This window comes from Macrotis lagotis, chromosome X (genome assembly GCF_037893015.1).
Source record: "Macrotis lagotis isolate mMagLag1 chromosome X, bilby.v1.9.chrom.fasta, whole genome shotgun sequence".
In the NCBI taxonomy this organism is placed as follows: Eukaryota; Metazoa; Chordata; class Mammalia; order Peramelemorphia; family Peramelidae; genus Macrotis; species Macrotis lagotis.
In genome coordinates this window covers 700913448-700928403 of record NC_133666.1, presented here as the reverse complement: position 1 = coordinate 700928403, position 14956 = coordinate 700913448, and the positions used below count along the sequence as shown (strand labels likewise).

Below are 14956 nucleotides of genomic sequence, written 5' to 3'. Positions count from 1 at the left end.
GAGGGGTTAAAGTATGAGAGAAAGTAGGCTTGGGGGGAGGGGTACAAATAGTTTATGAAAGGATTAGACTTTGGATGACTATTGACTCATGAGAATTGTGAATATTTGGAAGGTACTTAAAAAGGGGGCAAGGAAAAAATGATTATAATGTAATGTAATTCAAGACTAGAAAAATGTAGTTCTAATGAGACAGAAGAGGGGAGGGTACTTGGTGACTCTGAGGAAATGCTGCTTATCAAAGAATCAATCAGTCAATCTGTGATGGTACTTTGATAACACTTTGAGCTTATCAAGTAATCAATTGATCAATTGATTAATCAATTGATTAAGCTGTGATTGATAATACCTGAGTAATAGTACCTGAGTGATAAATAACACCAGGTGAAAAGGCACAATGATTTATAATTTTGAGGGAAAGAAGGGTGGGTATGAACACTGAGGAAGTTCTATTCAATAGATTTGACCCAGAAAGGAAATAAAATACATTCCAACTTGAGTTTAAATATTTACCCTATTCCACAGGCAGATGGGAGGGAAGGGGAAGGGAAAGATAAGGGAAGAAGGGACTGATAAATGGGAAGGAGAAGGTATAAGTGAAGATAAACTGAAAGCTAAATTTTAAAAAAATGTTAATCAAAGGATATGCAAAGGCAATTTACAGATGAGGAAATCAAAGTGATCCATAGTCATATGAAAAATTGCTCTAAATCAATACTTATTAGAGAAATTCAAATTAAAGCATCTCTGAGGTACCACCTCATACCTCTCAAACTGGCCAATATAACCAGAAAGGACAATAATTAATGTTGGAAGGGATGCAGGAAATCTGGGACACTAATACATTGTTGGTGGAGCTGTGAACTCATCCAACCTTTCTGGAGAGCAATATGGAACTACACCCAGAGGGCAATAAAAATGTGCAAAACCCTTTGATTCAGCAATACCACTACTGGGTCTACACCCTGAAGAGATGATGAAAAAGGGTAAAAGCATCACTTGTACAAAAATATTTATAGCAGCCCTGTTTGTGGTAGCAAAGAGTTGGAAATTAAGGAAATGTCCTTCAATTGGGGAATGGCTTAAACTGTGGTATATGTATGTCATGGACCACTATTGTTCTATTAGAAACTAGGAGGGTCGGGAATTCAGGGAAGCCTGGAAGGATTTGCATGAACTGATGCTGAGTGAGATGAGCAGAACCAGAAAAACACTGTCCATCCTAACAGCAACATGGGGGTGATGATCAAACTTAATGGACTTGCTCATTCCATCAGTGAAACAATCAGGGACAATTTGGGGCTGTCTGCAATGGAGAATACCATCTGTATCCAGAGAAAGAACTATGGAGTTTAAACAAAGACCAAAGACTATTACCTTTAACTTAGGGGGAAAAAAGTATCTTATTATATAATTTTGCTGTCTCTTATACATTATTTTTCTTCTTTAAGGATATGATTTCTCTCTTATCATATTCAACTTAGATCAATGTATACCATGGAAACAATGTAAAGACTGACAGATTGTGTTCTATGGGGATGGGGAGAGGGAAGCAAGATTAGGGGAAGAATTGTAAAACTTAAAATAAATAAAATCTTTCTAAAAAAAGAAAAAATGTTAGAGGGGAAAGGGAATAAAACTTTGGTGAAGAGGAATAAGATGAAAGAGAACAATTCAAAGGGGAAAGCTAGCATGGAGGAAAATATAGAATCATTAAGTTTAACTGTAAATGTGAATAAGATGAACTGTCCTATAAAACAGAAACGGTTAGTAGAATGGATTAAAAATCAGAATCTTATAATATGTTGTTTACAAGAAACACTATTAGGGCAGAGAGATGCACACAGGGTAAAGAAAAAAGATGGAGCAAAATATACTATGCTTTAACTGAAGTAAAAAAAATTAGGGCTAGGGAATACTGATCTCAGATAAAGCAAAAACAAAAATAGATCTCATTAAAAGGGATAAAGAGGGAAACTATATATTCTTAAAAGGGGAGGCTAGGTGATGTAGTGGATAAAGCACCAGCCCTGGAGTCAGGAGTACCTGGGTTCAAATCCGGTCTCAGACACTTAATAATTACCTAGCTGTGTGGCCTTGGGCAAGCCACTTAACCCCACTGCCTTGCAAAAAAAAAGAAACAGCAGTAAATAACTACAGTAATCTCATGTTTGACTCACCTAAAGACATTAGCTTCTGGGACAAAAATTCACTATTTGAAAAAATTGTTGCGAAAATTAGAAAATAGTATAGCAAAAACTGGGCATAGGCCCACATCTCTTACCTTCTACCAAAATATGGTCAAAATGGCTACAAGATTTAAACATAAAGAGCGACACCATAGATAAAATCATAGAACAAGAAATACTCTATCAGATCTATAGAAAGGGGACAAAATTTATGCCCAAATATGAAATAGAATACATTATAAACTGCAAAATGAATGATTTTGACTATATTAAATTAAAATTTTTTTGCACTAATAAAATCAATGCTGCCAGAATTAGAAGAAAAGCAGAAAGCTGGGAAATAATCTTCATAATTAGGATTGCTGACAAAAGTCTCATTTCTAAAATATATAGAGAACTACATCAAATATATAAGATTGCAAGTCATTCCCCAATTGATAAATGGTCAAAGGATATGAATAGACAGTTTTCAAAAGAAGAAATTAAAGATAAATATATATATATATATATATTATATATAATAATATAAAAAATGCTCCAGATCATTATTGATTAGAGAAATGGAAATTAAAACAACTATCAGGTATCTTCTCATACCTATCAGATTGGCTAAGATGACAAAAAGGGAAAATATCAATGTTTGAAGAAGTTGTGGGAGGATTGGGACATTAAGGTATTGCTGGTGGAGTTGTGAAGTGATTCAACCATTCTGGAGAGCAATATGGAACTATGCCCAATGTGCAATAAAATTATTCATACCCTTTGACCTAGAAATTTCAATTATAGGCTTATACACAGAAGAAATCATTAAAAAAAAATGGTAAAACTCCCACATGTTCCAAAATATTCATAGGAGCTCTTTTTGTAGTGGCAAGGAATTGGAAATTGAGGGGATGTCCATCAATTGGGGAATGGTTAAACAAGTTATGGTACATAAATAGTATGGCATACTATTGTCCTATAAGAAGCCATAAATGGTCAGACTCTGGAGAAGCATGGAAGGAATTACAGGATCTGATGCTGAGCGAAGGGAGCAGAACCAAGAGAATGATATACACATTAACAACAACTTTGTGAGATGATCAAACGTGATGAAGGCAGCTGCTCTCAGGAGTTCAGTGAACTGGGACAAACCTATTAAATCAGCTTATTTTCTTCAAAGGAAGAAATACAAAACAAAACAAAACAAAATCCTACAGAATCTGAGGAACACTACATTCATGTTTTAAAAAATTCTTATAGTTCTTTCCCTTAATCCTAATTCCTTATACCGAAAATGGCTAACCTGTAAACATGCTTTACACAAATATATAAATACAATATTAACCTGACTGTCTATCACTGAGGGGAGGGGGGTGAGAAGGGAGGCTGAAAGGAAATTTTTTAACTTAGAAATATTCATAAGCATATGGATGAATGTTAAAAAAAAAGCCTTTCATTAACATGTTATTTGGAAAAGTAAAACATCAATTAAAAAAATTTCTTAGCAGAATCTAGTCCTCCTAAGAGGGAGAAGAGGAAGAGGATGAGTAGTTAAAAGTGAATAATGAGTAAATAACTAGAAAGAAAATTTTGTTTCTGGTAAAAATTTTGTCTTAAAAATATAATAAAAAGACCACATGAGTATATTTGTTCAATATAAAAATTGGATTCAGAATTTTCTGAATTTTCACTTGCTATTAAATGTTTTAAAAATATATCAATATGATGATTTACTAATATACCCTATAAGAAGTTCCTCCTCTTTCAGGAACTTGAATCTAAATTGAAGAAATAAATAAAGGAACACCAGAAATTAAATGATGAGGGAGCCAAAGCCAATTGGAAAAGCACTTTTAAGCCTTAGTCTACATAACTACAGTAACAAATATCAAATTCATAACTAAAAGGGCTCATTCTAAAAGTCAGATTCTGACAGATCTATTTAGATGTTTTCCTTTCAACATGTTGCTGGCAGGTTTATAAGGACAATGGCAGCAAAGAATATGAAAAAATATAAATTTTCTTCTCAAGAGTTTCTAAATGTAATGTTGTTATTAGATCATAAGGGCATAGGGCAGCTAGGTGTCCCAGTAGACAGAGCACCAGTCCTGGAGTCAGGAGGATCTAAGTTCATATCCATTCTCAGACACTTAATTATCATCTAACTGTGGGTCCTTGGGCAAGTCACTTAACCCCATTGCCTTGCAAAAAAAATGAATAAAAAAGATACTGTTGTAACTTTTTTGTGTCTCTGGCAGGAATTAAGAGGCAATGTCCAAAAATAATGTTACTATTTAGAGTCCACTTCTTTCTTTATCCTTCCTTGGGTGTTCCTTTCTAGTCTCAGTAGCATCACATAACACTTGGGAACAAAGATGCAGCCTAACAATCCAGTACTTGAAGCCAAAATGGAGAATATCTCTACAACCACCATGGCCTTGCCCTTGGTGCTGTGGTATGTGGGAAGGAATGAGACCCAAACGCTGCAGAAAACCAACATACTGAAAGTGGTAAACTTGGCTTCATTGAAGGTATCAGGCAGGCTCCTGGCCAGAAAAGCCACAGTGAAGCTGCCCAGGGCTAGGAAGCCCATGTAGCCCAGGACACAATAAAAGGCAATAGCAGAGCCCTCATTGCATTGAATGATGATGTGACCAGGTCCAGAGTATGGGTCCATATCTGGGATGGGGGGAGAAGTTCCCAGCCAGATGGCACAGAGAATCACTTGAATCCCAGAGAAAATGAGAACAATAGAGTTGGACACTCTAGAATGCACCCACATCCTAATTCTATTCCCTAGGCTTGTTACCCTGAAAGCCATAACCACTGTAATGGTCTTTGCCAAAATGGAGGAAACAGCCACAGTGAAGACAATTCCAAAAGCTGTTTGTCTGAGGAGGCAGGTGGCTGCAGTGGGATGACCAAGGAAGAGCAAAGAGCAGAGGAAACAGAAGGTGAGCGAGATGAGAAGAGTATAACTGAGGGCTTAATTATTAGCCTTGACTATGGGAGTATCTCGAAACCTCACAAACACCCAGAGAACCAGGATTGTGAGGAAAGAGAAGGAAACAGCCATCACTGTTAGTGTCATTCCTAAAGGCTCTGCAATATCCAAGAAGGTCACAACTTTGAGGAAGCAGTGATCTCTAGTCATATTTGGATACTCATCTTCTGGACACTTCACACAGTGGTCTGCATCTGAAGAGGAAAGAAATTGTCAGATCCTGTCTTGGGCAGGATTTATCACTAATGACCTCCTCTCTTAGCTTGCCTTCCAACTTCTCTATCTAGCTTATCATTACTTTACTATTCACATTTTGTATTCCCTATTAAAAGGTGAACTTAAGTGCAGGAACTGTTTTAGTCTTTTGTTTATCCCCATTACTTAGTGTCTGGCACTTAGTAGGTGCTAAATAAATCCTACTACCTCTTGCAGGATGTGTAAATAGAGCATCACATTTTGTTGATAGAATTTTTGTGATTAGCATAAAGTATGACCCAAATCCCAGAAAAATAATCAAAGCTTACCCTGGGTAGATTTCGAGAGAGCATTTGTTACATAGTGACATTGTTACATAAATACTTTCTTAACATCAAAAAGAAACTAACCCGTGTTAATCACTGAGGTACTCAATCCCTTTCTTCCTTGTATAATTCATTTCTGTTCATAATGAAAGTTGTTTTCCCCACTATATAACATAAGTCTTCCCTAGATGAAAGTTGGGATAGTCTTGGTTTTGTTTTGTTTCTTAAAATGAGACTGTGGTTTTCCCATTATAATAAAATTTTCTCAGGTCTTTGAACTGGCTTTAGGAGATAGCAAGGAAATAGGAAGATTTTAGGACAAATCTGATCTCAAAACTTTACTAGCTGAATGATCCTGAGCAAGTGTCACTTAACATCTCTTTGTGTCAGTTTGTACATGTGTAAATGGGAAATATGGGCATTTAGGTGTTGAAGTAGACAGAGCACTGACGTTGGAGTAAGGAGGACAGAAATTCAAATCTAGTATCAGACACTTGACACTTGTGTGACCATGGGCAAGTCATTTAACCCTGATAACCTTTCATCCAGAGCCATTTCCAGTCATCCTGATTCATATCTGGTCTTTGGACTCAGATGACTCTGAAGGAGGAAATGATGCTGGTGACTTAGCACAGCCCCCTCACTCAAATCCAATTCATGTGTTTGCTATAACATCACCTCTCGTGATATCATGGTCTTCTCAAAGAATGAAGGATAAATATAATCATCATCATCATCAAAAGGGAAATATTGTTATCACCCAGGATAGTTGTAAGGATTAAAAACCATAGACAATGAAACAATATCTAAACCAACATATACCAAAACTATAGCATCTATATAATATCTTTAAAAATTAAAAGAATTGCAGATAAAAATAGATAAAACAGCAATAATAGTGGAGGTCTTTAATCTTCCTCTCTCAGAACCAGAGAAATCTAATCAAAATAGAAATGCAAAAGATGCCGAGGAAGAAAATGGAATTTGAGATAAGTCTAGATGTGATAGATATCTGGTAAGAATGGAAATAGAAAAGAATATACCTTTTTTTGGTAGTTTAGGATACCTTTTTAAAGACTGATGACATTTGAGGGCATAAAAATTGTATGGTTAAAAGCTGAAAGGCATGAACATTAAATGCATCCTTTTCAAATCATAATGAAACAAAAATTATATTTAATAAGAGATGATGGAAACAAAATTAAAACTAATTGGAAACTAAACAACTTAATATTAAAGAATGAGTGGATTAAAGAACAAATCATAGAAAGAATCAATAATTTCATTAAAGAAAATGAGTATAATACTACAACATATTAAAACCTATAAGATGCAGTAATCAAAGAAAATTTATATATCTAAATGTTTACTTACATGAACAAATTAAAGAGCTGACCAATGAATTGGGTATGCAATTTTTAAAACTATCAAAAACCTTAAAAATTTCCAATTAAACACTAAATTGAAAGTCCTAAAAATTAAATTAATTAATTATTAAAATAAAAATTTAATATATTAATTTAAAAGTATTGTGACAGAAATTGGGCATAGATAAATCTCTTATACCATTTACCAAGATCTGATCAAAATGGATACATTACCTAGACATAAAGAGAAATATTAAAAGAAAATGTGAAGAATATGGAACATATTGCCTATCAATTTTTAGACAGGTAAACAATTTATAAATTAACAAGGGATAGCAGAGTCAGATATAAAATGAATAATTTCAATTACATTAAGTTAAAAAATATTTGTACAAATATAACAAATGTAGGCAAGAGCAGAAGGAAAACAAAATTGGAGAAAAGATTTTATGGAAAGTTTCTCAAATAAAAGGTCTCACATCTCAAATATATTAAAAAAAAACTGTCAAATACATAAGAATATTAGTCATTTTCCAACTGATAGTCAAAGGGTATAAACAGTTTCCAAAAAAAGAAATCAAAACAATTTATATTCATATCAAAAACTCTAAATCATTATTGAATAGAGAAATGAAAATGTGATATTATTTTGCAGTGCTCAGCTTGGCTAAAATGATTAAAGGGGAAAGTGACAAATGTAGATAGAATGCTACTGTACTATCAGAAATGATCAGTTCAATGATTTTAAAAAAACATGGTTAGACTTGCATGAAATTAGGAGAATGAAACAATATTCTTTTAAGAATAATTTTGAGGGGAAAAAGTCATTTTGACGTATAAATTCCCAAATCTCATGAGGGAAAATAATATCTGTATCCAGAGAAAGAATTGAAAAATAAATATTTGGAATGATTTTACATATATATATATATGAAGATAGATAGTTTGAAAGAGAGAGAGATAGATATTTGTGTCTAATGGAAGCCATCTCTAGAGTAGGGAAGAGGAAAGAAAAAGAAAAAGAAATTTATATAATAGATTTAAAAGGAATAGTAGATTGAATATAATAGATTTGTAGTGTCATGTGTAATCATTTTTATTCCACTATATTAAGTATATGTTTGTTTTCTTACATAAATTAAAATTAAAATAAATAAATATTAAAAAATAAGAATATAAATGCCAACTATTATTATTTATCTAACAGACAGAGGAGTCTTTTCTGACAGATGAAATCTTAGAGTTCTGATATTTTTTAGTTTATTTTTTTCCAATTACATGTAGAGATTCAACACTCATTTTTGTAAAATTTTCTCCCTCTTTCCCTTCCCTCCTCCCTCCCCAAGGCAGTAATCTATCTGATATAGGTTATACATGCACAATCATGTTAAACATATTTCCATATTGGTTGGTTGGTTGACTAGTTGGTTGGTTCTTGTCCTTCACTATCAAAGAAGAGCAAACCGTTATGACTATAGGAACAAATAACAGTGTGTCTGACTGCTTGGAATGCTTCACCACATGTCGGGCACAAATATTCCATGTGAACACCTCAGGTGGATTCTCTAAACTTACATATGCACATTTCCTTTGATTTGCTTCCATTATACCTTCCTCATAGAGTGCAGCCCCCTTACTGATGAGGGCATGCCATGCTGGGCAGTCCTGTGCCAGGGTCTCCCACATTGCATAATCAATTCTAAAGTTCTTCAATGAGACCTTGAGGGGGTCTTGGTATCATTTCTTCTGACCCCCTTGTGATGTTCTGACTTGCCCTTAGGAGATCTCTATGAAAGTTTTTTTAGCGAAAGTACTTCTGGCATTCTTACAACATGTCCAGCCCATCGTGGTTGCACTCTGTGTAGTAATGTTAGAATTCTAGGCAATTTAGCTTAAGAAAAGACCTCAGGATCTGGTGTCTTCTCCTGCCAGGTGAACTTCAGAATCTTCCTAAGACAATTTAGAAGTGATTCAGTTTCTTGACATGGTGCTGGGAGACTATCCAGGTTTCACAGGTATTTAATAATGAGGTCAGCTCTGTTGATCTCCAATTTGTTAATCAATCTAATATCTCTTCTCTTACACACTTTCTTTTGGATCCTCTCTAACACTGGGCTAGCTCTAGCAATGCCTACATCAACCTCATTATTAATATGTACCTCCCTGGAAAGGCCACTGCCAAGGTAAGTGAACTTGTCCATAGTACTCAAAACATCTCCATTTCCTGTAATCGATGGTTCCACATATGGATAGTGTGGTATAGCTGATGGAGCACCTGTTTTCTTGGTGTTCATTGTTAGACCAAAATGAGCACAAGCAGCAGAGAATCAATCCATACTTTGCAGCATCTCAGCCTCAGAGACTTCATTGAGTGCACAATCATCTGCAAACAGAAGATCATGCACCAACACTCCCTGCACTTAGGTCTTGGCTTGTAGCCTTTTTCAAGTTGAAGAATTTTTCCATAAGTGCAGTAGCTGACCTTGGGACCATGTTCATCCTCAGTGAAGGCATTTGAAAATGGTTGGAAGCAGCATGCTAAAAAGCATGAGAGCAAATCAGTTTTGTTTCATTCTATTGGTGACTGGGAAATCATGAGAGCACCATCCACAATCCAGAACTGAGGCAAGCAAGTCACTGTGGAACTGTCAGTTCCATGATGAACTTCTCTGGAAAACCAAATTTTGACAATTTTCCATAAGTCCTCACAACTGACAATATCAGAGGCCTTGGTAAATCTACAAATGTTGTATACAGCTCTCAGTTCTGCTCTTGGTATTTTTCCTGGAGTTGTCAAGCAGCAAACTATTTCCATATTATTATGTTATTAAAGAAGAATCAGAGGAAGGGAAACCACAAGAAAAAACCATTAATATAATCTGCTTTGATCAGTATTCAGACTCCATAACTCTTTCTCTGGGTATGCAGTATGTCTTTGATCACTGTTATTGCTAAGAGCTAAGAATAGTTGATCATCACACAATGTTGTTATTACCATGTACAGTGTTCTGCTAGTTCTGCTCACTTCATTTGCCATCAGCTCATTCACATTTTTCCAGGTTTTTCTAAATTCTGCCTGCTCATAATTTCTTATAGACAACAGTATTCTATTGCATTTGTATACTGCAACTTGTTCAGTCATTCCCCAATTGATGGACAGCGCTTTTTCCAATTCTTTGCCTCCACAAACAGAACTAAAGCAGTGGGTTTTTTTAGTGTGGGAAGCCACAGATCATCAAATAGGTTGGGGGGGGGGGAGATTTCAGAGGGTCCATAAATTTAGATGCTTAAAAATACATCATTGTTTTACTCATTCTACCTAAAATGTAGCATTTCCTTTATTTTTAAATTTAAAAATAACAATACTCTGAGAAGGGCCTTATAAGCATCACAGATTGCAATGACACAAAAATGCCATCAACTGCTGTCTTAGAAAGTTCCAAGTGGCACAGGGATAGATTGACTTGTCCCAGGTTATAGAATCAGTATTGGAGACATAATTTGACCCCAAGTCTTCTGTATTCCAAGACCAGTTCTCTTTCTACCATTCTGCCCCCTCTGGACACATGATTGTGATGACCCCCTTTAGATGATCTAGTTAGGCCCCTTCACTATATACACACACACATATATATATATATATATATATATATATATATATATATATATATATATATATATATACATATATATATATATTTATGCATTAATTTGTAACTGACAAAGTATGTGAGATGAGTAACATGGTCTAATAGAAGGTTCTATAGACCTTAAGTCAGGAGACTTAAGTATTAATCTTGGTCCACCCAGATTTGGAGGAGTCATGTCCCTTCTGTGGGTTTCATAAATAAAATCAGACATTTGAAAAAGATGATAGTAAAGGTCCCTTTCACTCATGAGATCTTATAATTAGTCCTCTAACCTTTATTAGCATGTTTCAGGGACACTGGTTCTAGTCCATGGGTGTCTTTGGAAACCAAATGGATACATTCCAGAAAAGCAGAATGAAGTTTTTAAAGCATTATCTCTTCCACCCAGAGGAATTCTTAGTCCAAGTTACAAGTAAAATGAGAATTACTCATTCCATTACAAAGCAGTTCCTTCTCCATTTTCAATTATAATCTGCCTGACATTTCTCCCCAATTTTTTCCATCCAGTTAAAATTATTTTCCATCACGTTCTAATCTTTATCTTAAATCATCCTATCTCCAAATCACTTACCCAAATCAGATACCCAGTCAGAACTTTTGGTCCCCACACAAACTACAGCCTTTCTACCTAAGTCTCTTTTAGTGGGATCATCTCTTCCAGCCTTACCATGGTCAAATTCCTGTCCTGAACTTTCTATACAGAAGAAACTTGCCATTCTGTGCCCAGGTTCAACTTTACATTTATCCATCTGCAGACATGTCTAGATGCTAATCACTGTCATTCAAGCCTATGATGACTTTTGATAATTGTTTTTTTTTTTTTTTTTGTTTTTAGGTGTTTTTTTTTTTTTTGCAAGGCAAACGGGGTTAAGTGGCTTGCCCAAGGCCCCACAGCTAGGTCATTATTAAGTGTCTGAGACCGGATTTGAACCCAGGTACTCCTGACTCCAGGGCCAGTGCTTCATCCACTACGCCACCTAGCTGCCCCAGATAACTGGGTTTTTTTGAGAAGAAAAATGCATGCATGCTCACTTGCAAGTTTAATGTCCGTTACTATCATTTTTCTATATTCTTTTCTTAAGTCTAATTAACAAACAATTCAAATCCTAATTTGTAATATTGAATGATTTACTCTATGTAAATATTGAAACTGAAAATTGAATATTAGCTTCCCACAGGTGGGGATAAGCTAGCTCCACCACAGCCCTCTTCCCTATTTCACTCTGCTCAGCCTCAAAACCACTCATCCAATGGTTCTTGATCCACAAAGGGATAAGCAAAGGCATCTAATTTAGTTAGTGTGATAGAATGATAGATAGAAAGATGATAAATAGTTATAGATAGGTGATACAAAGATACATAAATATGGATATTTAAGTGTATATAGATATAAACATATATAAAATATATTTACATAGATACTGTTGATATTATCTGATATGATATATCAGGTACCATTCTCTGGCTGACTATAGCCTTATGGTTACTATTTTCAGTTATGTGCACTTTACTATTTATGTGTATTATGTGTAATTTACTATACCATGTCTTATTACTAGGTTCCGCCTATATGTTCTCCTTATCTCAGATATCCCAGATATCCTGTTACTTGATTCCAAGAACTCAATCCCATACTGTTCTTTCCCAAAATACTTACAAGAGAAGCCTCTGTGGATACTTACCAATTTGATTGGAAATCTCCCCCTCTGGGCACTGGGAACACTTGAAGCAGCAAACAGACTTTCCCTCCTCAGTTATCTTCCTGTATCCAGGGCCACAGCTGTCACTGCACACTGATTGGGGCATCTGACTCATTAACAGAAGAGTGGGAAGTATCCCAATGACTATAGAGATCTTTATGGTGGATGGAGCAGTCAAGAAAATGTATTCTCTAAAACAACTCTGATTGTTTTGTCTGGTTCACATGCCAATGGGCATCACTAATGTAATATTCAGAGTCTCTCCTATCTAGTTCTTTCTCTCTAACAAGAAGTGGAACTGTGACTGAAACTGTTATCCCTGGGAACCTGAGTTTTATCATTGTAAAATGAGAGTTTGGGACTGGGTGATCCTAGGACACTTACATTCTGTACTAAATATAACCTGAATCATTCTATGATAATAACCCAAGATGCATAATGAAAGGCTGGTTACCATTCAAAATTACATTTGATCTTTTACTGTGCATGGATCCTAAACTCATACATTGGGAGTGAAATGACTTCCATTTTGGGGATCTGAACAGTGAGGCTAATCTCTCCAGAGGAAAAGTACTATGCTCTGCCTTTTGCCAGTTCATGTGGAAAAGTCTGGGCTACTTGCTTCATAAAAGAATTCTTTTACCCATTCCATGCATCTCATGATATCCTATTTGCAATCCTGACTATTTCCATATCCCCTTGAAAGATGGCAAAGACATGCTATTAGATTGGTTACTGAGCCAGTACTGAGGACATTCAAAAGGCAGTCATTGGCATTGAATGTTTCTCATTTCCATCTGAGTGACAGACATACTTCAGAATATTTAAGGGCTCAGGACCTTCTCACCCAAAGCCAATCTATGACTAGTAACCATAGATCCCTGTGTTTTGCCTCTGTGTTTACTCTGAACTCCTTTTAGTTAAAGAAATCTTGGAAATGGTCAGCTTCATGAAGTCAAGAGAGTGAATCCTCATAAATTCATTGATCAGAGTTTAAACTGGAATTTTCTGATTGTCAACACAGCCCTAAGAATTCAGTTGCAAATCCAACAGTAGTAGAGGCAATGATTTATCTAGTAATGAGACCGGATGTGGAAATCTACTTAAGGAGCATTTAGAAATTATTTTAAGATTTGGTCCCCCATAACCAGCTAACATAATGAAGTATATCTCAAAGTGTTGGGTAGAGAGAAATGTTTGAATTTTATCTTTACTATACCTTCTCAGTAAACATCCCTTAATAAAAGCTAATTGATGTTCATTGTTTGGAAAACATTGTTGCATGAATCCCTGGCAATTTATATTGGGAAAGACATACCCAAATTAACCTGAAAGCAACTGCTAATGAAGACATCATGAATCCTCACAGTTAGCACTGTGGCCCCAATAAGGAGATTGTAGTCTTTCCCTAACTCATTAGTGTAAGAATGAATTGGAATTAGAATCTTCAAGATTTATAAGAGTTTATTAGAGGACATTTAGATATTTGACCAATTTCAGCAAACATAGGGCACACTAATTTTCCTTTCCATAGAAAGAAAAAAATGCTCACAGGATTAATGAAGCTTTATTTTCAGTGAATTGAACTGAGTAAAAGTTTCACTATCACTCAGAAATATGCAGAGAGTTGGATGAGAACATTGACTTTGGGTTCTTGGGGTCAATCAAAAGCTTTCTGGTCCTCAGTTTATCTGTCAAGTAAAGAAGTGGACAAGGTGAACTTTATAGTTCCTTCCTCCTCACTCTCCTGTGATGGCAACTATTACAGTGTTTTGAGAGAAATGATCATTAATAACCTCTGATTTGAGGAGATTCATATTTACCTTTTTTCTATTCATCTCATTTGAAGACTTAGTCTTTGAAAGCTGAGTTAATTTCCTCCTTCTAGGAATCTATAATCTGGGGTTCAGTTTCTCTCAGGCATAGGAGGGGCATAAATTCTTTGTATAGATATCATAATCAAAAACATAATCAAAGTTCGGTCATTCTCACATTGCTTGTTAGCCATTTATTGATTGGTATCCATTTGAACATTTCTCCTTCAGAAGGGCAGAAAACAGGGAGCCAGAAATCATGATTGTCTTTGATCTAACTGAGGCAATCAAATGATCATTCTTTTATTAAAATATTGGTACTATTAATAAATTGGTTAAATAACCCAGAAATTATGTCTTTTGAACCTCTTTAAACACCTGTGTGATAGAATTTTTTCCCTTTTGCATAAATATGAATGCTTAGTGAGGAAAGGAGAGTGAGATTTGCTCTTATGACTGAACTTGTAAATTAACACACAACTATTCTCTGACCTTTTCTAACCATCCCCAGGAGATGGCTTCCTCACACATGATGAAATTTTGTCCAAGTAGAGCACTGGGAAAAAATTGACCCACCTTTCACCAGAAATTCAGTTTCATTAAGAAAGACCACAAAGGGCAGCTAGGTGGTGTAATGGATAAAGCACCGGCCTTGGAGTCAGGAGTACCTGGGTTCAAATCTGGCCTCAGACTCTTAATAATTACCTAGCCATGTGGCTTTGGGCAAGCCAC

General features: G+C 35.4%; 1 protein-coding gene across 1 annotated transcript; it reads right to left on the bottom strand.

The window, feature by feature from the left end:
- Window positions 1-4458: 4458 nt before the first annotated feature.
- On the bottom strand, window positions 4459-5373 carry LOC141499658 (vomeronasal type-2 receptor 116-like; the record flags this gene model as incomplete). Its single annotated transcript, XM_074202310.1, is given in 1 exon segment — window positions 4459-5373. A coding segment is annotated over 1 exon segment (915 nt), but the record flags the coding sequence as incomplete, so codon positions are not given.
- Window positions 5374-14956: the final 9583 nt, after the last annotated feature.